Source organism: Lasioglossum baleicum, unplaced genomic scaffold (genome assembly GCF_051020765.1).
Source record: "Lasioglossum baleicum unplaced genomic scaffold, iyLasBale1 scaffold0217, whole genome shotgun sequence".
Classification (NCBI taxonomy): Eukaryota; Metazoa; Arthropoda; class Insecta; order Hymenoptera; family Halictidae; genus Lasioglossum; species Lasioglossum baleicum.
Window position 1 is genome coordinate 72,246 of NW_027469277.1, and position 22,704 is coordinate 94,949.

Genomic DNA, 22,704 nt, shown 5'->3' on the forward strand with positions numbered 1-22,704 from the left:
CGCCGAAAGCATGTATCGGCAGTATAATTTCCTGCGCATAAAATGAGATTATTATTCATTTCAGTAATCTGCATCTAATCTTCGTGTGTGGATTAGAATATGGACGGCCAAACCTTTCGAGAACGATACTACCCTCTATGAGAGACGAACGGCTAAGTCATAAGCTTCACATATTCTGTTATTTCGTGCGTCATACGAGCTGTTCCAGGACTATTCCTCTGACCAGTATTGGCAATAGAGAGCTTATTTCACGGTATGAATATTGTAGCAGAGTATCAAACCGTTGTACAACTTTACCTATTCGCATAGTGTCAAACATTTTACCGAAGTCCTTCCATTCCGCGAAGCTAACCCGCTGTACCGAGAGTATAACTTTGCTTTCATAAAAGCAAGTTAGTATAGATTTTAGTGGCGGGCACCATAATATCATGTGTGAATTCGAAGATCCAGTGTCAAAGCTTACGAGAATGTGACTACCTTCCTTGAGATTCGAACAGCTGACAGAACAGCTACTTTGGCAGTCGAACGGCTAAGTCATTGGCTTCACCTGCCCTGTCATACCGATAGTCAGACCAGGTATTCCGAGAGTCAATCCGCTGTAGAATATTGGCAGTGCACACCTTAATTCCTGTTATGAAAATTTCGGCTGAGAGACAAACAGGCGGAGAATATTATTAATTTGTATAAAGTCATTCTTGATACCGAATACCTTCCTTTCCGTGAACCATACACGCTGTTGGATGTGTCCTGATGATTGTTCGCGCAAAAAGATATCAGTAGACATTTCGGTGCAGGGACACCTTATTATCATGTCTGAGTAGTAAAATCGAGAGTCAGACAGTAGGAAAACGTTACCAGCCTTCCTGAAAGATGCCCAGCTTAGCCAATAACTTCACGCACCCTGTGATACCTAGTGTATAACCAGGTATACCGGCATTAAATCCTCTGAACAGTATTGACAATTCGTACCTTCAATGGCGGCAGGAATGTCAATGTTCAGTGTCAAACCGTCGGAGGACACTATCAATTGGTATAAGGACATTCTTTATACACAATACCTTACTGACCGAGAACCCACCCAGCAGGCGTTGCTGTGGGCTTTTTGCTCCCATTTCAGTATGGGTATGTCGAACCCACGGTGCCCGAGTTGGCCGAACCTAGGCCGAGGTGAACAAGCTCCTCATTCTGGATGTAAGGTGTCCTTATGCGGCGTATGACCAGTACGGCCCTGCATACACTGGTACATCGGGAACCGTTTCGAGCCCTGGGGTGGGCGGGCTTCGGTCCGCCCCCCGTCACCGGATGCTTGGATTGGCCTTGAGGGGTCAGTGGTAGGCCCATATCGCGGGTTAGGTGGCACGCCTTCGGACGGGTTAGACCCTCCACGGGTGAGCTGCGTGAGATCAACTTGGGCACTGGCCTGCAGAGTCAGTAGGGATTTAGAAAGGTCCCAGCCTTCCCAAGGTTGGCGCGAAGAGCTTGCAGTCTACGAGCTAATTGGTAGGTGTGTGGCAAGTTGCGCCACGCACTGCCCTCATTTGGCGTATCCCACTCCCGCGCCCATGGGTGCAGTGTGGATGAAGCCCTAGTGGCCGGAACCGCACGTTAAACCTCCGACACACTTTGACCGAGAACCCAATCCGCTATAGCGATGGTCTCGCTCCGCTTTCTCGTGATCACATCAGTACACATTTTAGCAGACGAGCACCATAATTTCCTGTATGAATTAGTCAAGCGAGTGTCAAACCGTTCGGGAACGTTCCCACCTTCTTCCTGAGTCGAACGGCTAGGTCAATAGCTTCAGCTATCCAGTGATTCTGAGAGTCATATCGGGTAATACGGTAGTACATCTGCTGAACTTTATTGGCATTGAACACCATAATTCACGGTTTCAATATTAAAGTAGAGCGTGAAACCTTTTCAGAACGTTACCAGTTGGTATAAAGTCAAACCTTTTAGCAATTAGCTTATCTACCGAGAAACTACCCCGCAGCAGCGACCGTGTTGCTTAGAGTAAACGCAAACAAATTAGGATCTAATGGAGTGAAAGACTCCTTAATTTCATGTATGAATAAGAAGATCGAATGTCAAACCATTCTAGAACGCTTTCAACTGCTTTGAGAGTCGAAAGCCCGAGTCAACATCTTCACCTATCCTGTGATTCCGTGAGTCAAGACTAGTATTCCAGGAGCAAGTCCGCTGAATAGTTTTGGCAATAGACACCGTAGTTCACGGTTTGAATATTGAGGTAGAGTGAGAAAGCGATTTAGATCGTTGCCAATTGGTATACTGTCAAACAGTTTACCGATAGCCTTTCCTTCGGAGATGCAAACCCTCCGTTTCGACAGCATTACTTCGTGTTCAGAGAAAGAAATTAGTCTTCATTTAAGAGACGGCATCTTAACTTCATGTATGAATTAGAAGCCCGATGGTGAAACCTATCGAGAACGTTACCATCCTCTTTTAGATTGGAGTAGATAAGCCAATAGCTTCACCTATCTTGGGATTCCGAAAGTCAAACCAGGTATTACGGGAGAAAGTCCGCCGAAGAATTTTGGCAATAGGCACCATAATTCGCGGCTTGAATATTACATTAGGACGACAAAACGTTTGAGACCGTAACCAATTGCAACAAGGTCAAACGCCTTACCGAAGATACCTTCCACAAACTCCACCGGCTTCATCGAGAGTATAGGTTCGTGTTCACAGAAGAAAATTCTTATTCACTTCTGTGACGGGCACCCTAACTTCATGTACGAATTAGATGATCGATAGCCAAACAATTCGAGAACGTTACCACTTTCAGTGAGGGACGAACGTCTATATCAATAGCCTGACGAATCCAGTGATTCGGTGAGACAAGCCCGGTATAGCTGGAGCAAATCCGCTGAACAGTATTGCCAATAGACACCATAATTCACTGTATGAATATTTAAGGAGAACGTCAAGCCGTAATGGACATTTCCCGTTCGGTGTAGATTCCAACTTTTTACAGAAATCGTTGGATTCGGAGAACGTAACCCGCCGTATCGAGAGTACAACTTCGTGTTCAGAGTATCGCATTAGTTTACATTTTTCTGACGGCCACCTCCATTTCATGTATGAATGAGAAGATCGAGATGGTAACCGTTCCAGGACGTTACCACCATCTTTGTGAAAAAGCACATATGCCCTATCCTGTGGGTCCACGAGATAACTATGTACCCCGGGAGTAAATGAGCCGAACATTATTGGTGATAGACACCTTCATTCCTGATTTGAATACTAAATATAGAACGTGAAACCGATTGAGAACGTTACCAATTGCTATGAAGTAAAAAGCTTTACCGAAGGCCTTACCCTCCGAAAATCTAACCCACTGTATCGAGAGTATTACTTCGTGTTAAGGGAAGGGAATTAGTACTCGTTTCAATGACGGGCACCTTCATGTATAAATTAGATGATAGCGGGTCCAACTGCTCCAGAACGTTACCACCCTCTATCAGAGTCGAACAGCTGGGCCAATAGCTTCACATGTCCTATGATTCCGAGAGTCAAACCAGACATTATGGGAGTATATCCGCTGATCAGTGTTGGCAAGTACTCCTTAGTTCACCGCACGAGTATTAATACAGAGCGTAAAACCGGAGAAGAACGTTACCTATTCGTATACAGTCAACCATAATCCCGAAGTCCTTACCGTCCGAAAAGCACAACCCGTTGTAGGGAGTGCCATGCTTATTATTCACGGGAACAAACTAGTAGACATTTTAGCTGCCGGGCGCTTTATTTTCAAGTATGAGTTACAAGGTTGAGTGTCACACCATTCAGGAGCGTTACCACCTCCTTTGATAGTCGTACATCTGAGTCAACAGCTTCACCTATCCTGTGATTTCAAGGGTCATAACATATATACCGGGAGCTAACCCGCTAAATAGTATTGGCAATAAACACCGTAATTCACGGTATGAATAATAATGTACAGATTCACATCTCTGTAGACCCTTACATATTGGTACAGAGACAGACTATATACCGAAGGCCTTACTATTCCGAGTACCTATCCCGCTGTTTCTAGAGTGAATCGTCGTGATCAGAGAAACATATCGGTAAACATTTTAGTGACGGTCACCATAATTACATGTATGAAGTCGAAAGTCGAGTGTCCAACCGTTCGAGAACGATACCACACTCTTTGTGGTTCGAACGGCTACGTAAGGATCTTCACCCTTCCAGCGATACCGAGAGTCAAATCAGGTAATCCGTCAGTAAGTCCGCTGCTGCTTTTTGGCAATTGACATCTTAATTCGCCGTATGAATACTAATGTGGAAAGTCAAACCGACAGAGAACATTACCAATCAGCATAATGTCATTCCTTTTACCGAATACCATAGCTTCCGAGATCCAACCTCGCTGTAGCTAGTGTCCTGCTTAATGTTCCCGGAAACAAATTAGAAGGCATTTTATCGAACGAACACCACATGCTTTTGAATAATTATCATCACGGAGATTCAAAGCCTTCAAGAGCGTTACCACCTTCAGTGACAGACGACCGGCACCGTCAATAGCTTCACTTTCCCTGCGATTCTGACAGTCAAACCATGAATTCCGGGAGTAAATACGCTAAACAGTCTTGGCAATAGACACCTCAGTTCACGCTATGAATAATAAAGCAGACCGTCATACCGTTGTATATGGTTACATATTGCTATAAATTCCAACCGTATCCCGAAGGCCTTTCCTTTCGAGATGCAAACCCGCTGTTCTGCGAGTATAACGTCACGTTCAATGGAACAAATTACAGTACATTTTTATAACGAGTACCTTAACTTCATATATGAATTAGAAGATCGGAAATCAAACCGATGGAGAACGTTACCTCCTTCTTTGAGAGTCGGACGGCTATGTTAACAGCGTCAACTACCCTGTTATTCCGAAAGATAAACCAGATAGTCCGGGAGTGAATGCGCTGAGCGTATTGACGACAGTATCTCTAATTCACAGATTGAATATTAATGTAGAGTGTCAAACTATTTGTGGGCGTTACCAATTGGTACAAAGCTAAACGTTTCTACTGAATGCATTAACCTCCGAAGACCAAACCCGTTGGAGAACCTTACCTCCTTCTGAGAGAGACGGACAGCTATGTTAATATCTCCACCTATCCCGAGATTCCGAGATTCAACCAGGGAAATACGAGAGTAAGTTCGCTGCTGGAATTGCCAGTAGACACCACAGTTCACGGCCTCAATAAAAAAGTGGTGCGTCAAACAGATTGAGAGCTTTTTCAATTGGTATAAAGCAAAACTCTTTAACTATGGCCTTACCTTCGGAGATGCAAACTATCCGTTTCGAGAGTATAATACCGTGTCTAGAGGTACGAACTAGTATACGTTTACAAACGGGCACCTTGATTTCTTGCATGAGTGAGAAGGTCGAGTGTCAAACCGTTCGAGAACGTTACCACCTTCTATGACAGACGAACGGTTAAGTAAGTAGCTCACATATCCTGTGATTCCGAGAGTAAGACCAGGTATTCCGAAAGTAAATCCGCTGAAGAGTATTGGCAATAGGTACCTTCATTTTCGGGATTAATATTAAGGATGGCCGTGGAGATATTGTATAACATTCCTTATTCGTGTAGGGTTAAATTATATCGTTACAAATTGCTATAAAGACAAACTTATTGCCGAAGACCTTACCCACAAATAAACTAACCCGCTGTATTGAGAGTGTAACATCGTGTTCAGTGGGATGAATTAGTAATGGTTTTAGTTCCAAGCACATTAATTTCAAGTATGAATTAGAAGATCGAGTGACAAACCGTTCGAGAACGATACCAGCTTCTTCGAGAGTGGAACGGCTGCTTCAATAGCTTCACCTATATTCATGATTCGGAGAGTCAAGCCTGTTATTCCGGAAGTAAATGCACTGAACAGTATTGGCAATACACACGTTAATCCACGTTACGAAATTAAAGTAGAGAGTCAAGCCGTAAGAGAGCATTCCCAATTAGTATAAATTCATTAGTCTTACCCAACACCTTTCCTTCTGTGGACCCGCGATTACCTTGCCTAGTTTTTACAGGATGCAATGAGTAGACATTTTAGCACGCGGACATCTTATTTTCATGTATGAATAGGAGGATGGAGTGTCAAACCGCTTGAGAAAATTACCACATTTTTTGAAAGTAAACACGGTACTCCTGGCGTAAGTCCCCTCAAGAGTATTGGCAATAGAGACCTTAATACATGCCACGGGTATTAGAGTAGGGAGGCAAATCGTTGTAGAACATTACGAATTGCTATAGTGTCATTCTTTTAGCCAAATACATTATCTTCTGAGAACATAATCCGCTGGACGAAGTGCCTTGCCCAGTGTTCACGGATGCAAATTAGAAGACATTTCAGCAGTCGGACACTTTATTTTCATGTATGAATTTCAAGATCGAGAGTCAAACCGTTCGAGAACGTGTGCACAATTATTGACAGCCGCACATCTAAGCCAACAGCTTCACATACCCAGTGATTCCAAGAGTCAAGCCAGGTACTCCAGGAATGGGTTCGCAGTACAGTATTGGACATAGACACCCTAATTCACGGTACAACGATTAAAGTGTAGAGTCAAACCGGTGTAGAACGTTACCCATTGGTATAGTGTCAAGCAACATACAGGAAGCCTCACATTCGGAGATGGTAACCCGCTGTATCGAGAGTATAGCTTCGTGATAAGAGAAGCAAACTAACGTGAATTTCAGTGACGGGCACATTAATTTCATGTATGAATTAGAAGATCGAAAGTCAAACCGTTGTAGAACGTTACCCATTGGTATAGTGTCAATCTCTTTACCGCGGGCATTATGCTCCGCAAACCAACCCCGCTGTGTCGAGTGTATAACTTCGTGTCCAAAGAAACACTTTTGTGCACCTTTTAGTAACGGGCACAGTAATTTCATTTATCAATAGGATTATCAGTGACAAACTGTCCGCGAACGTTACAACTTTCTTCGAGAGTCGTACAGCTCACGTAACAGCTTAACCAATCCCGAAATTCCGAGAGACGAACCAAGTAATCCGCGACAAAAACCGCTGTTCAGAATTGGAATTAGACACGATATTTGACGGTATAAATATTAATGCGCCGAGTCAACCGGTGTATATCGTTACCTATTTCAATACAATCATCGTTTTTACCGATGGCTTCCGTGATGCTAACCCTAGCAAGAGTATAACATCGTGTTCAGAGAAGCAAATTGGTATACATGTCAGTGACGGGCACCTTAATTACATATATCAAATATAGAGATCGAGGGTCAGACAGTTCGGGTATGTTGCCACCATCGTTGACGATCGATCGGCTAAGTCAATAGCGGCACATATCCTGTTATTCCGAAATCCAAACCAGGTATCCGAGAGTAAGTTCGCTGAAGAGTATTGGCAATTGACAGCATACTTCACGGTTTGAATATTAAGGTTGAAGTTCAAACCGTCGGAGGACATTTCCAAATGGTATAAAGTCAAACCTTTCACAGGACACCTTGCTTTCCAAGGCCAGATCCCGCTGTAGCGCGTGTCATGCTTAGAGCTCGCGGAAGCAGATAATAAGGCACTATAGCAGGAGCACACCTTATTTCCTTGAATGAACGGAATAATCTAGAGTCAAACCCATCGAGAACGATCCCACCTTCCTTGTGAAATCGCACATATAGCACAATAACTTCACCTATCCTGTGATTCCGACAGTCAATCCAGGTATTCCGGGCGTAAATTCGCAGAGTAGCATTGGTAATGGACGGCTTCCTTCACGATTTGAATATTAAAATACAGCGTCAAGTCGATTAAGAACGTTACCAATTTTTATCGAATCAAACATTTTACCGAGGGCCGTACCCTCCGAAAAACTGACCAGCTGTATCGAGAGTATACAACCGTGTTCACGCAAACAAATTGGTAGACATTTTGGAAGATGTTTACATTAGCTTTGATTATGAGTGGCAAAAGCGAGACTCAAACCCTTCGAGAACGTAACCACCTTCTTTGAAAGTGGCATAGGTACGTCAGTAGCTTCTCCTATCCTGATAGTCCGAGAGTCAAACCTGGTATTCCAGGAGTAAATCTGTATAACAAAATTGACAATAGACACCATAATTCACCCTTGGAATACTGAAGTAGAGAGTCATACCGTCGGAGAACATTACTAAACTGTATAAAGTCATTCCTTTCGCCGAATACCTCACCTTCCTGGAACATTAAACCGCTGCAGCGAGTGTCTTCCCAGTGCTCAAGGAAACAAATAATTAGATATTTTAGCAGGCGGGTGTCATATTTTAATGTATGAATAGAAAAATCGCGATTCAAACTGTTCGAGTACGATGCCACCCCCGCCTTTGAGTTTCGAACAGCTAAGTCAATAGCTTCACCCATCGTGCGATCCGAGTGTCAAACCAAGTATTTCGGGAGTAAATCCGCTGGGCAGTATTGGTAATAGACACCTCAATTCACGGTTTTGAATATTAATGTTGAGCATCAAGCTGATAGAGAGCGATATCAATTCGTATAAAGTCAAACGTTTTACACAAGGCCTTACCTTCCGGAGAACCACAGCCGCTGCATCGGGAGTATAAGTTTGTGTTCAGAGAATGAAATTATTAATCATTTGAGTGACGGGCACCGTTGCTGGTTTATGAATTAGAAGATCGATGGCCAAACAGCTCGTGAACGTTGCCACCTTCTGTGAGAGACCAATGGGCTAAGTCAATAGCTCCACCTATCCTGTGATTCCGAGGAGGTCAAGCCAGGTTATCCGTGGGTAAATCCGCTGATGACTATTGGCAATAGATACCTTAATTCACGGCTTGTATATTAATGCAGAGCGTCAATCCGTTTGAGACATCTAGCAAATGATATAAAGTCAGGCGCTTTACCGACGGTCATACGCACAGTAAAATTAACCAGCTGTCCTCTCGAGAGTATTACTGCATGTTCAGAGAAATTAATTTGTTCTCATTTCAGTGTCGGACACTTTAATTTCGTGCATGAATTAAAAGATCGTTCGAGAACGTCACCACCTTCTGTGTGAGACGAACGGCTTAGTCAGTAGCTACAACTATCATGCGGTACAGAGTGCCAACGCAGGTATTCTTGGAGTAAATCCGCCTGAAATGTATTAGCCATATTTGATGGTTTAAATGGCATTAGTATACATTTACTGATGGTCACATTAATTTCATGTATGATTCGGAGGATCGAGTGTCAAACAGATCCAGAGCGTTAACACATTCTTTGAGAATCGCACAGGTTTGTCAATAGCTTGACCTATGCTGTGATTCCTAGAGTCAAGCCAGGTATTCCGGGAGTAAATACACAGTACAGAATTCGCAATCTACACCTTAATTTGCGAGATGAATATTACAGTAGAAGGTCAATGAGTCGGAATACTTTTCCAAAAGGCATGCAATCATTCTTTTTACCGATTACATTACGCTGCTAGAACCTAACCCGCTGTAGCGAGTGTCATGGTTAGTGCTCACGGAAACAAATCAGTAGACATTATAGCAGAGCGACACCTTGCTTTCATGTGTCAATGGAATAATCAAGCCGTTCGAGAACGATCCCACCTACATTAAGAGTCGAAAAGCTTAGCCAGTAACTTCACCTATCCTGTTATTCCGATAGTCAAGCCAGGTATTCCGGGAGAGCAAATCCGGAATACAGTATTGGCAATAGACACCGTAATTCACGGTATGAATGTTAAAGTAGAGAGTCAAACAAACGGCGAACATAACCAATTCGTATTAAGGCATTCTTTTTACGGAGTACCTTACAATCCGAGAACGTAGCGCACTGTAGCGAGTGCCTCACATATTGTTCTCGGAAACACATTAGTGCACATTTTAGCTGACAGACCCAACATTCTTGTGTATAAATGACAACATCGACATTCAATGCTATCGAGAACGTTGTCACCTTCCTTGAGCATCGCACTGCTAAGTCAGTAGCTTCACATACCCTATGATTGCGAGAGTGAAACCACGTACTCCTGAAGTGAAAACGCTGAACCGTATTCGAAATAGACGCCTTAATCCACGGATTGAATATTAAAGCAGGCCGTCAAACCGTTGTAGAACGTTACCTATTGGTATGCAGTCAATGATTTTGCACATAGCACAAATTTCGGAGACGCAATCCCGCCGTATCGAGAGTAGAACTTCGTGTTAAGAGATACAAATGAGTGTACATTTTGGTGACGGGCGCCTTGAATTCATGTATGAATAGGATGCTCGAGTGTCAAACCGCACGAGAACCTTTCCATCTTCCTTGAGTGTCGAACGGCTGATTCACCATCTTCACCTATCCTGTGATTCTGAGTGTCAAGCTTGGAATTCCAGGAGTAAGTCCGCTGAACAGCATTGGCAATAGACACCTTGATTCACGTACGATCATTACAGCAGACTGTCTATCCGTCGCAGAATAATACCAACTGTTATGAAGTCATCCTTTCCACGGAATACATTACCTTCCTAGAGCAAACTCCGCATTACGAGCGTCATTCCTAATGCTCACGGAAACAAATTCGGTGAAATTCTGCAGACGGGACGCCTCATTTTCATGTACCAATACAAAAATCGACAGTCAAACCGTTCGAGAGCGATCCCACCTTCTTTGTGGGTCCGAACGGCTAAGTGAATAGCTTCACCCATCCTGCTATGCCGATAGGCAAACCAGTTATGCCGAGAGTCAATCCGCAGTACACCATTCGTAATGGACACCTTAATTCACGGTTTGAATAGTAGAGTAAGATAGTCAAGCAGTAGGAGAACATTACCAGTTCGTATATCATTCCCTTTACCGAATACATAACCTTAGGAGAACCTAACCCGCTCAGCGGGTGTCTTGCTTAATGACCGCGGAAACCAATAAGTATAATTTTTAGCAGACGGACACGATATTTTCGTGTCTGAACAGCAAACTGGAGAGTCAAACCTTTCTAGAGGGTTACCATCTCCTTTGAGAGTCGAACGGCTCAGCCAGTAGCTTCACCATTCCTGTGATTTCGAGAGTCAAACCTGGTATTCTAGGAGTAAATCTGCTAAACAGTATAGTCAATAGAAACATTAATTCACGGTATGAATATTGAAGTATAGGCTTGACCCGTTTGAGAAAGTTATCAATTGGTATAACGTCTTTCTCTATACCGAAGACCTTTCAATCCGGGAAGCTAACCCGCCGTAATGAGAGGATAACCTTGTGTTCAGCGATACAAATAACTATACATTTTAGTGAGGAGCACCTTAATTTCATGTATGTGTAACAAAATCGAGGGTAAAACCGTTCGAGAGCGAAACAACCTTCTGTGAGAGACGAACGGCTAAATCAATAGCTAAACATATCCTGTTATTCCGAAAGTAAGACCAGATTTGCCGAGAATAAATTCCCTGTACGGTATAGGCAATAGACACCTCAGTTCACGGTTTGAGTATAAATACTATTCCTACCGACAGTTCACGTATACCTATTCCTACCGCGGCTGGTCAAATGAGCGGTCTTTCACAACTTATAGTTTTCAATATTGAATGCAGACCAATAGCCAGTTTACCAGTATAAAAATATATTTTCTTCTATTCTACAGTATATAACCTACGTTTTATTCTTTTTCGTTGCATTTTTCCAAATGGGCATCTCCACTGCACATTTTCCGCATACGAACTTTTTACATTTTAGACAGATTTTGTTCGTCTCATTACGTTTACAATACCTTATCTGACATGTTTTCCGTTCACGGGAACCTAAATTTGTTCTTGCGAAGGGCTTTGGTTGATTTTCTTCCCGAGCTCTTGTTGGTATTCGATGGCAAGTTCTTCTGCCAATTGGAATAGAAATTCCTGTCTTGTAATTTCTCCTCCCGTAGTTTCTTTATATAACACCCATGCATTTATCCCGGCTAAATCCAAGATATTAAAAAATACTTACAACGGCCATATTCGAGATTTAGATTTCACCTAATAATTTCTGGCCATTTGATCCGTCACATCTACGCCAAATTTGGTGCTATTATACAATTGAATTGTGTCCTGCGTTCGGTTGTCATTTTCTTCAACTTGTACGGAGCTGTGCATTGAACTGAGAATTTGATATTTCTTTCTTGGTTTGGCTTTGTAAATTGTCAACATACAAATATTTCAGCGATGGAGTTTGATTAAGGATAGTGCCATGTCGTTGCTTCTCAGTTTTGCCAGTCGAGGTAGCTCTTTTCTATTTGCTCTAATTGTCGCAACAATCGTAGTTTATTGTTTCTAAAAGTTTTGTTGCTAAAGGTAGGCTTGTAAAAAAGTTGTCTGTGGTTATATTTTTTCCACATCCTACGTACGGTTCTGCTAATTTCATAGTGACTACCTCTCCAAGAAGAACTGAGGGTTCTCTACTTTCATCTTTTCCCAAATACGGAAAGCCGTTTATTATATGTTTGCTACGTACGTCGGATGCTAACCAAAATTTTAGACCAAACTTATGGTCTAAATAAACAGGTAATTCCTGTTTATTGAGCATGTATAGAGTGAATCTACACCATGCTTTCGTTGGAAATAATTGTTCGTCAATAGTAATATATGGACCTGGTATATATCAAATTTGACTGTTGGTAACAAACTTGTACCAACCTTCGGAAATCATAGCGAATTTATCGGTTTGTAACCGTTGGTTTCGATGATTTCGGTCGTGTAATCGAATAAATCTCATAATCTCCGTAAAGTCATGTCTATTCATAGTATTTGAGAGGGAAGGTGCGCCCCACTTTCTATTCCATAGAAGTGCTATAAATATATCCTCAGCCTCATATGCGCCGCGTGCGTACATAATTGCAAACAATGCATATAACTTTGCAGTAGACTGTTCCCATTTATATCCCAACACTATAAATGCCTCTGCCTCTGTGCACTTTCTTATATGGTCGATTATATTCTTATCAATTATCACAGAACATGTCGTCCAAACTTCGCCTTTCATAGTATTACGTTTACTGTACCCAGTCGGGCCTGATGTTTTCCCTAAAAATATGACCAGGTGCTCTTCCTATTTTTACTTCTTGGCAAACAGCTCCGGCCATCGCATTTTCGCTTGCCTCTTTCTCATTCTCACTATCGGAACTAACTAAAAATCTCTTTCTCTTTCGTCGTCTACGTACGTTCGAAATATTCCATTCGTCCTCATCCGTCGTCGAGTCGGTTTCAAATGGATCATAGTTTTCCGCATTGTCATTTTCCATATCCTGAATTTCCTGATCACCTTCAGAACATTCTCCATCGATATCATTTATTCTCTGTAACAATGCATTCGCACTTCACAAATGTCTTGATATTTTGGGGTAAATATTCAACGGAGAAAATAAAAACTAAAGTATGAAAATGTATAAAAAAATAGATAAAAAAATGAATAAAAGATAAAATGTGAAACTTACTGCGACGTATTATGAGTCTTCTTCACTGCTTTGAAAATTGCACTCATAATACGTAATACGATATAAAATATTACAAAATAATAATAATGGACTGCCAAGTATGCTCTTTGTGACATTCACGTGTCGATGCACTCTGTTCGTGTCGCAAGACTATACTGATTTGAATTCCTGAGAAGACGTCTATACATTTCCTTCAGTTATAAATTTATTTATTTTGCGCCATAGTAGAGAAGATGGCGTCAGAGCATTCGAGGACCTGGACCGTAACGGATATCAATCAAGCAAATAAACAACGAGGAAAGATCGTAAAGTTTAAAGGCGATTCACTTACGTTGAATGTAAGAAATTTCAATTGAAAATTTAAATACGGTCATTCGAGCGGTCATGGTGAGAATAGTGATAAAGCAGGCCGTCAAGAGGAAGTACAACATTACGTAATCGTTTAGGCTTAAACTTCGTACAGAATTCCCTATCCACTTAAAAACTGACCAACTGCATCGAGACTATAACACCGTGTTCAGAGGTACGAAATGGTATACATTTTAGTGACGAGCACCGTTATGTCATGTATAAATTACAAGATCGGTGGTCAAACCGCTCGAGGACGTTAGTACCTTCTGTCAGAGACGAATGGCTACGTTAATAGATTCACATATGTTGTGATACCGAAAGTCAAACCAGGTATTTCTGGGGAAAATCCACTGGACAGTATTGGCAAAGGACGCCTCAATTCACTGTATGCATATTATAGTACAGTGTAGATCTGTTGCAGAACGATACATATTGGTTTGAAGACATCCTCATGACCGAAGGCCTTACCTGCCGAGAAGCATACCCGCTGCATCTAGAGTATAGGCTTCGTTTTCAGTGAAACACATTAGAATACATTATAGCTATGAGCGCCATCATTTCATGTACTGCTTAGAGGAACGCATGTCAAACCGTTCGAGCACGGTACCACCTTCCTTGACAGTTAAGCAGCTACGCCAAAAGCATCACCTATCCTGTGATTCCGAAATTCAATCCAGGTATTCCGGGAGCAAATGTACTGAACAGTATTGGCAAAGCATACCTTCAACCACTGTATGAGTATTAAGGTACAGTGTCAAACCGTTGTCGGACATTACACATTGGTATGAAGACATACATTGTACTGATGACCTTATCTTCCGAGAATTTCACCCGCTGTATCTGGAATACTGCTTCGTCTTCAGAGAAACACATTCGTGTACACTTTAGTGACGGGCATCTTTATTTCATGTACGAATTAGATAATCTAGTGTTTATCCGGTCGAGAAAGATGCCGACTTCTATTGGAGTCGAACGGCTAAGTCAATAGCTTGGTCTATCCTATCACTCCGAGAGCCGAATCAGGTATTACGGGAGTAAATGCACTCTATACTACTGGCAATATACACCATAATTCGCGGTTTATATTTAAAGCAGAGAGTCAAGCCGTTGGAGAACACAACAAATTGGTACAAAGGCAGACTATTTACCGGATACTTTACCTTCCTCGAACCTAACCCGTAGTAGCGAGTATCATGCTTAGTGCTCACGGAAACAAATTAGTAGACATTTTAGCAGACCGAGGACTGTTTTCCATGTACGAGTAGTAAAGTCGAGAGTCGAACCTTTGGAGTACGATGCCACCTCCTTTGTGAGCCCAACAGCTAAGACAATAGCAGCAGGCTATTGACTCATCGGTTCGACTCCCATAGAAGATGGTAACCTTCATGTACAGTTTGACCATCGATTTTCTAACTCATACCTGATGTTAACATGCCCGTCACAGAAATGAATCCTAATTTCTTTCTCTGAACACAAAATGAGTCTCTCGAAGAAGGCGGTGAGGTGCGCGGAAGGTAAGGCCTTCGGGTATAACCTTGGATTCTGTACAAATTTGTAGCTGTCCCAAACGGTTTGTAGCTCTAGTGTAATATTCAAACTGCGAATAAAGGAATCTATTGCCATTACGGTTGAACGGATTTCTCCCGGAATACCTGGTATGACTCTCGGAATCGCACGATACATGAAGCTATTGGTTTAGCTGTGCGACTCTCATGAACGGTGGTGACGTTCTCCAGCGGATGGTGTCTCGATTTTGCTACTCAAACCTAATAATAAGGGGTCCCTGTGCCAAAATGTCTATAGATATGTTTTAGCGTGAACGGGAAACACGACATTCCCTACAACGGATTTGGTACCCTGAGGGCATTGTATTCGGTATGAAGTATGACTTTATATCAATTAATAATGTTTTACGGCAGCTTGAATTTCAACCTTTATTTTCAGAACGTGAATTATGGTGCCTGCTGCGTACAATGTTCTGCGGATTTACTCCGGCAAAACATGGTTTGACTTTCGGATTCACAGGATAGGTGAAGTTATTGACTTAGCCGTTCAATCCACAATGACGGTGGTAACGTTCTCGAACGGATTGATCATCGATCTCCTAGTTAAGCCATCCGACTGCTAAAATGTCTACTAATTTGTTGCTCTGAACACGAAGTTATACCCATGGTACAGCTGGTCATGTCCTCCGAAGGTAGGGAATCCGGTATGGAATATGACTTTATACCAATGCGTAACGTTTTCAAACAGTTTGACTCTCTACTTTAATACACATATCGTGAATTGACGTTTCTAGTGCCAACTCTGTGCAGCGGAATTACTGCTCGAATACCAGGCTTGACTCACGTAATGAGAGTACAGGAGAAGCTGGTGACTTTGCCCATCGGCCATCGGCTTTAAGAAGGTGGCAACGTTCTTAAACGGTATGCCCCTCGAACTTCTATCTCATATCTGATACTCAGGTGCCTGACACGAAAGTGTGTACCAATTTGTTTCTCTGATCACGAAGATACACTCTCGAAGGAGCGGGATAAGTTCTCGTAAGGTCAGACATTCTGTAAATAGTTGGACTACATGCCAATATTTAACGATCTACAATGGTGTGAATCTGTACGTTATTTTTCATACCGTGAACTAAGGTGTTTATCGCCAGAACAGTACAGCGTATTTGCTTCCGGAAGACCAGGCTTGACTCTCGGATTCATAGGATAAGTGAAGCTATAGACTTAGCTTTGGACCTTCAAAGATGATGGTAACCTTCGCAATCGATCTTCTGTTTTATACATGAAATTAAGGTAACCGTCACTAAAACGTATGCTAATTCGTTCCTTTGAACAGGCTGCTATTCACTCGATATAGCGGGCTAGGTTTTCGGAGGGTAAGGTCTTCGGTGAAGCGTTAGATTCTATACCAATTGGTATCGTTCACCAACTGTTTGGCGCTCAATCTTCTTATTCATAATTGAAATTAAGGAGCCCGCCACTAGAATATAAACTAATTTATTACCCTGATCACGAAGTTATTCTCTCGATGCAGCGGGTTAGTTTTTCGGTTGCTAAGGTCGATGCTAAAACGTTTGACATTATACCAATTGGTATCGCTCTCAAACAGTTTGACGCTCTATGTTTATATTCAAACTGCGAATTAAAGTGTCTACTCCGAATACTGTTTAGCGGACTTACTTCTCTGTTTTTCTGGGTTGACACTCGAAATCACGGTATAGGTGAAGTTGTTGTTCAATTGGCCGTTCAAGAGGGCGGTAATGTTCATGATCAGTCTTCCTCCCAATCTTCTAGTCCATACACGAAATGAAGGTGTCCGTCACAAAAATATCTAATAATTTGCTTCTCACAACACGAAGTAATACCCTCAATATAGCGAGTCAGCATCTCGGAGGGAATGGCCTCCGGTAAAAAGTTTGACTGTAAACGAATGGGTAAAGTTCAACAAACAGTGAATGAAGGAACGGCCGATCGGGCAAGACTACTGTATGGTCACCGTTAATTTCATAAGACATGATTTGGAAACGCATGCAATTCTTTCTAATTTTTATATTTGTATAATAATACTGCAATTTACTGTTATGGTAATTTCAATTTTTTTGGAATTTGAAAATTGTTACTTGAAAAAATTTTATTTCTGGATACAAGTATCTTTGGAAATGGTTCAGTGCGCGTTCATGACATCATTTTGTTAAACTTATTGTTACTTTATATGACTGTCTGTATACGTACTTACGCTTCCGGAGCGACACAGTTGCAGTGGTCCTGTATTTGCGTACGGCATATCGGAGCGGTATACTGGACGGTCTTCGCTGATTTCGTTAACGATGGATTTGAGCCGTGTGCATTTTGTCCCAATTTTCGCATTTATTTACACACACTGTAATTTATTGTTATGATATTTTCGATTTTCATCTAAATATTCAATTTATATTTTAAAGAATTGTATGTTTTCAGTAAAAGTGACATCAGAATTAGATGAGAGCACGTTATGACGTTATTGTGTTAAGCTTATTTCCATTTCATATCCCAGTCTGTATACGTTCCCACGCTGTCGGGGCGATACCACTGACGCTGTCTTGTATTTGCGTACGGCAGGTCGGGAGACACTACAGGATGGTCTCCGTCAAATTCTATATCCTTCGACTTTATCCTTCGACACGACTGGCGAGGTCTTGTTTGTAGATACGTACGTCTGGTTTGGGCGATTCAACTGCATTGTCTTCGTTGATTTCTCCAACCTTTATATTGCACCGCACGCATATTCTTCCAGTTTTCCATTTACTTATACATACTGTAATTTACTCTTATGATATATTCAATTTTTCACTTAATTATCAATTTTTAGTTTAAAAGATTGTATTTCCTTGGAAGAGTGTCCTTGGAATTAGTTGTGAGTACGTTTTTGACGTTATCGTGTTATCTTATTGTTATTTTATACGATTGTTTTCGTAGGTACCAACGCTTCCAGTGCGACACGACTGGATTTGCCTCGTAGTTGCGTTCGGTAGATCGAAGCGACGGTACTGTATGGTATTCCCTTATCCTTGATTTTATCCTGTATGCATTTACCTCATGTTTTCTATTTATATATGCACAGCATAATTAACTGCTTTATTTTCAATTTCCTTCAAAATATTTTATTTTCAGTTGACAAAATTGTAGTCCCTAGTTAAAGTAGCTTTGGAATTTGTTGAGGGTACGTAAATTGCATTATTTTTTTGAATTTTGTTGATGTATTGTATGATTGTCTGTACACCAGCTTACGCCATCGGAACCACACGTCTGCAGTGAACTTGGAGTTAAGTATAGGTAAATCATTGCGACTCAACTCTTCTGCTGGTCACCGTATGCCTATCGGCTCTGCGGTTCTACACGAGCGGATTGACGAAGTAGTTGTGTACGGAAGATCGGAGAGGCACAACTGGCTAATATACCTTAATTGCTTTAATCCTGATTTGGACCATCATCCGTTTCTCCTCGTGTTTTCTATTTATTTATGCATACCCTAATTTGCTGTTATATTTCGAATTTTCTGTCATAGTTTTCAATTTTTAATTTCAAAAGCTGTACTTCTCAGTACAGGTTTTTTTCCGAATTGGTTGAGTTTCCGCATATGCCAATACATTGTTAAGCTCATTATTATCTTATATGATTGTCTGTATACGTACCAACGCTTCCGGTGCGTCACGGATGAAGTCGCCATGCAGTTGCATTCGGTATATCGGTGCGACACTGCTCCATGATCTTCGATAAGTGTTCTAACCTTGATACTGTACCGTATGCATTCTTTCCCAGTCTTCCATTTACGTACGTATGTACGTTACGGATATGATTTTTCCGATTTTTTTCGGAACTTTAATTTTTAGATTAAAAAATTATATTTCTTTTGAAATGTGACGCTTCCGGAACGACAGGTTTGGAGTGTTCTTGTAGTTGCATACGGCAGATCGAAGCGGCACTACTGTATGGCGCTTGTTAATTCCATTAACCTTAATATTGAGCCGTATGCTTTCCGCCCCAGTTTTTTTATCTATTTCGACAAACTGTAACTTACTGCTGTGATATTTTTCGGATGTTCATAATTTCCAATTTAAATTTTGAAAAATTGTATTTCTACAGAAATGTGACTTTTCACTTATTATATATTGTTATTATATATTGATTGTACGATTGTGACAATATTTTGTAGAATTTGTTGTTGTATTATATGATTGCCTCTATACGTACGTACGCGTGGAAAGCGGCGCGACGGACGAGATCGTTTGGTTGCGTACGACAGATAGGGCGACACTACAGTATGGTCTCCATCAATTCTTTTTTTACTTTATATTTGATTTCGTACCGCTTGCATTCCTTCCTAGTTCTCCATTTATTTATACATACTGTGATTCAATGTTATGATATTTTCAACTTTTTTCAAAATTTTCGACTGTTATCTTAAGAAATTATAGTCTTTGGAATTTGTTGAGTGTAGTATTATGACATTTCACTGACAAACTTATTGTTATTTCATATGATTGTTTCTATACCTGTACTATCATGTGCGACACGACTATAGTGGACTCCATGTTACTTTCGGTAGATCGGAACGGCACTACTGTATGATCGACGTTAATTTCATTAATCTTCATTTTGTACCGTATGCACGTTTTCCCCTGTTTTCAGTTTGTTTATGCAACCTGTCATTTACTGTTATGTTATTTTCGATTTCTTGCGAAATTATCAACCTTCATTTAAAGAAATTGAACTTCTGAGTATAAGTGCTTTTGGTTTCAGTTGAGTGTACCTTAATCACTTTATTCTGTTAAACATGCTGTTATTTTATATGATTGTCTGTATAAGTACCTACGCCTACGGAACGACGCGTACGGCAGATCGAAGCGGCACAACTGAATGTTCATAGTTAATTCCTTTAACCACAATGCTGTACCGTATTCCCTCTTTCGCAATTTTCTGTTTATATATGAATACCGTAATTTACTATTACGATATCCTTAATTTCCTCCGATGATTCCAATTTTTATTTTCAAGAATTGTATTTCTTATTAAACGCATCTTTGGAATTAGTTAAGTGTACTATTATGATAATATTTTGCTATGCTTATTGTTATTTTATACATATGCCTGTATGCGCACCTACGCTTCCGGAACGACACGGCTGTGAAGGCTTTGTAGTTGCGTACGGCAGATCGGAGCGGCATAGTGGATGGTCTTCGTTCGTGTAACAATGGTTTTGAACCCTATCCATTTTTTCTGACGTTTCACATTTATTTAAAGGTTCTGTATTCTTCTGTTATGAAATTTTCCATTTCCTTCGAAATTGTAAACCTTTATTTTTAAAAGTTTTATTTCTTAGTTAAAGTGTCATTGGAATTAGTTGTGTGTACGTTTATGACAATATTTTCTTAAGTTCTTGGGTATTTTATAGGATTGTCTCTATACGTATCTGCTTTTCCAGAGCGGCACACTGCTGTATGTTCTTTGCATATAATTTGAACCTTAATATTGTGCAATATTCATTTTATCATAGTCATGTATTAAATTTCATATGCTCTAATTCAGTGTTATGGTATGTTCGATTTGTCATAATTATAAATTTTTGTTTAGAGATTTGTAATTCTGGGTAACCGTGTCATTGGAAATAGTTGAGTGTACATATATGACCATTTCCTGTCTAGCTTGTTGTTACATTATATGATTGTCTATATGCTTACCAACGAGTCCGGTGCGACATGGTTGGATTGGTTTTGTTGTTGCGTTCGCTAGATCTGAGCGACAGTGCCGTTAGATCTCTGTTAATTTCTTTGACCTTGATATTGTACCACTTGTATTCTTTCTCTGTTTTCTGCTGATGTGTACATAGTGTAATATACTTTTATGATATTTTGGATTTTCTTCAGAATTACAAGTTCTTAATTTCAGAAAATGTATCGTACATGAAAAGTGCCTTTGGAATTACTTGAGTGTACGTCCATGTCGATAATTTTTTAAACATATTTCTACTTTATATGACTGTTTCTATACTTCCTTCCCTGTCGGAGCAAAACGACTGACGAGGACATGTAATTACGTACCGCAGACTACTGGATGGTCTTCGATAACTTCTTTAACCATTATTTTATACCGTTTGTATTCTTTCGCAGTTTTCTACCTATTTATAAATAGTGTTATTTACTATTACGATATTTCCTATTTTTATTTTTTTTTTATTTTAAATTATCAATCATTATTATAAAAAATTGTATTCCTTGGAGAAAGAGTCTTTGCACTTAGTTGTGTTTACGTACATGACGATATTTTGTTAGTCTTAAAGATATTTTATATGATTGTTTGTATTCGTACATACGATATCGGTGCAACACGACTGGCGAGGTATTGTAGTTGGATACGTCAGAACGGATAGGCACTACTGAATGGTCTCCGATTGTTTTCTTAACCTTCATTTTGAACCGTATGAATTTTTTCTCAGTTTGCACATTTATTTATGCATTCAGTAATTTACTGTTATGATATATTCGATTTTTCTTCAAAATTTTCAATCTTTACCTCAGAAAAATATACTCCTTAGGAAAAGTGATTTTGGAATTAGTTCAGTGTACCCGTATGACAATATTTTGTTCAACTAATTGTTATTTTGTATGATTGTCTCGGTGTGTACCTACGTTGTTTGCGCGAGGCGACTGGCAATATATTTTAGTTGCGTACGACAGAACGGAGAGAGACTACTGGCTGGCTTACGATAATGTTTTTAACCGTCATATTGTACAATAGTTACTGCTGTGACGTTTTCACTTCTCCTAATAAATACAATATCTTAGATAAAAAATTGGAGGATGTGAATAAAATCGGAAATATCATAACAGTAGATCACAGAATGTAGAAATAAATAGTGAATATCGAAAGAATACAGACGGTACAATATCAAGGATAATAGAAAATAACGAAGATCATGCATCCGATCCGATCGACCATACGAAACTGCATGACCAGTCCAGACGCGTCAATCCGGCAGCGTAGGTACATATAGAGGAAATCGTATAACATAACAATGAATTTATCAAACCATTGTTATAAACGTTCACTCTACTAATTCCATGGCACGTGTCCTAAAAAGTTCAATTACTAAAGCAAAAAGTTTGAAGTTTTGAAAAGAAAGAAAAATGAGAAATATCATAACTGTAAATTACAGTATGTATAAGAAAATTGAATACTGGGGAAAATGACAACGGTACATAATCAAGGTTAAGGAAATAAACGAGGGCCTTCCAGTACGCCGCACCGTTCAGGCTTTCGCAACTGCAAGACCATTCGACTCGTGTCGCGCTGGAAGCGAGGTACGTATACAGGCAATCATATAAAATAAGAAGAAGCAAACATCAATATTGTCATAAATGTAAACTCAACTAATTCCAT

At 40.5% G+C, this 22,704-nt stretch overlaps 1 protein-coding gene across 1 annotated transcript; it reads right to left on the bottom strand.

Annotated features, from left to right (window-relative positions):
- Positions 1-1,180: 1,180 nt before the first annotated feature.
- LOC143220133 (uncharacterized) lies at positions 1,181-13,479 on the bottom strand. The gene is given in 6 exon segments (XM_076445868.1): positions 1,181-1,362; positions 1,491-1,585; positions 12,347-12,548; positions 12,636-13,017; positions 13,019-13,313; positions 13,433-13,479. Coding segments are annotated over 6 exon segments (1,203 nt in total).
- Between the last annotated feature and the right edge of the window lie 9,225 nt (positions 13,480-22,704).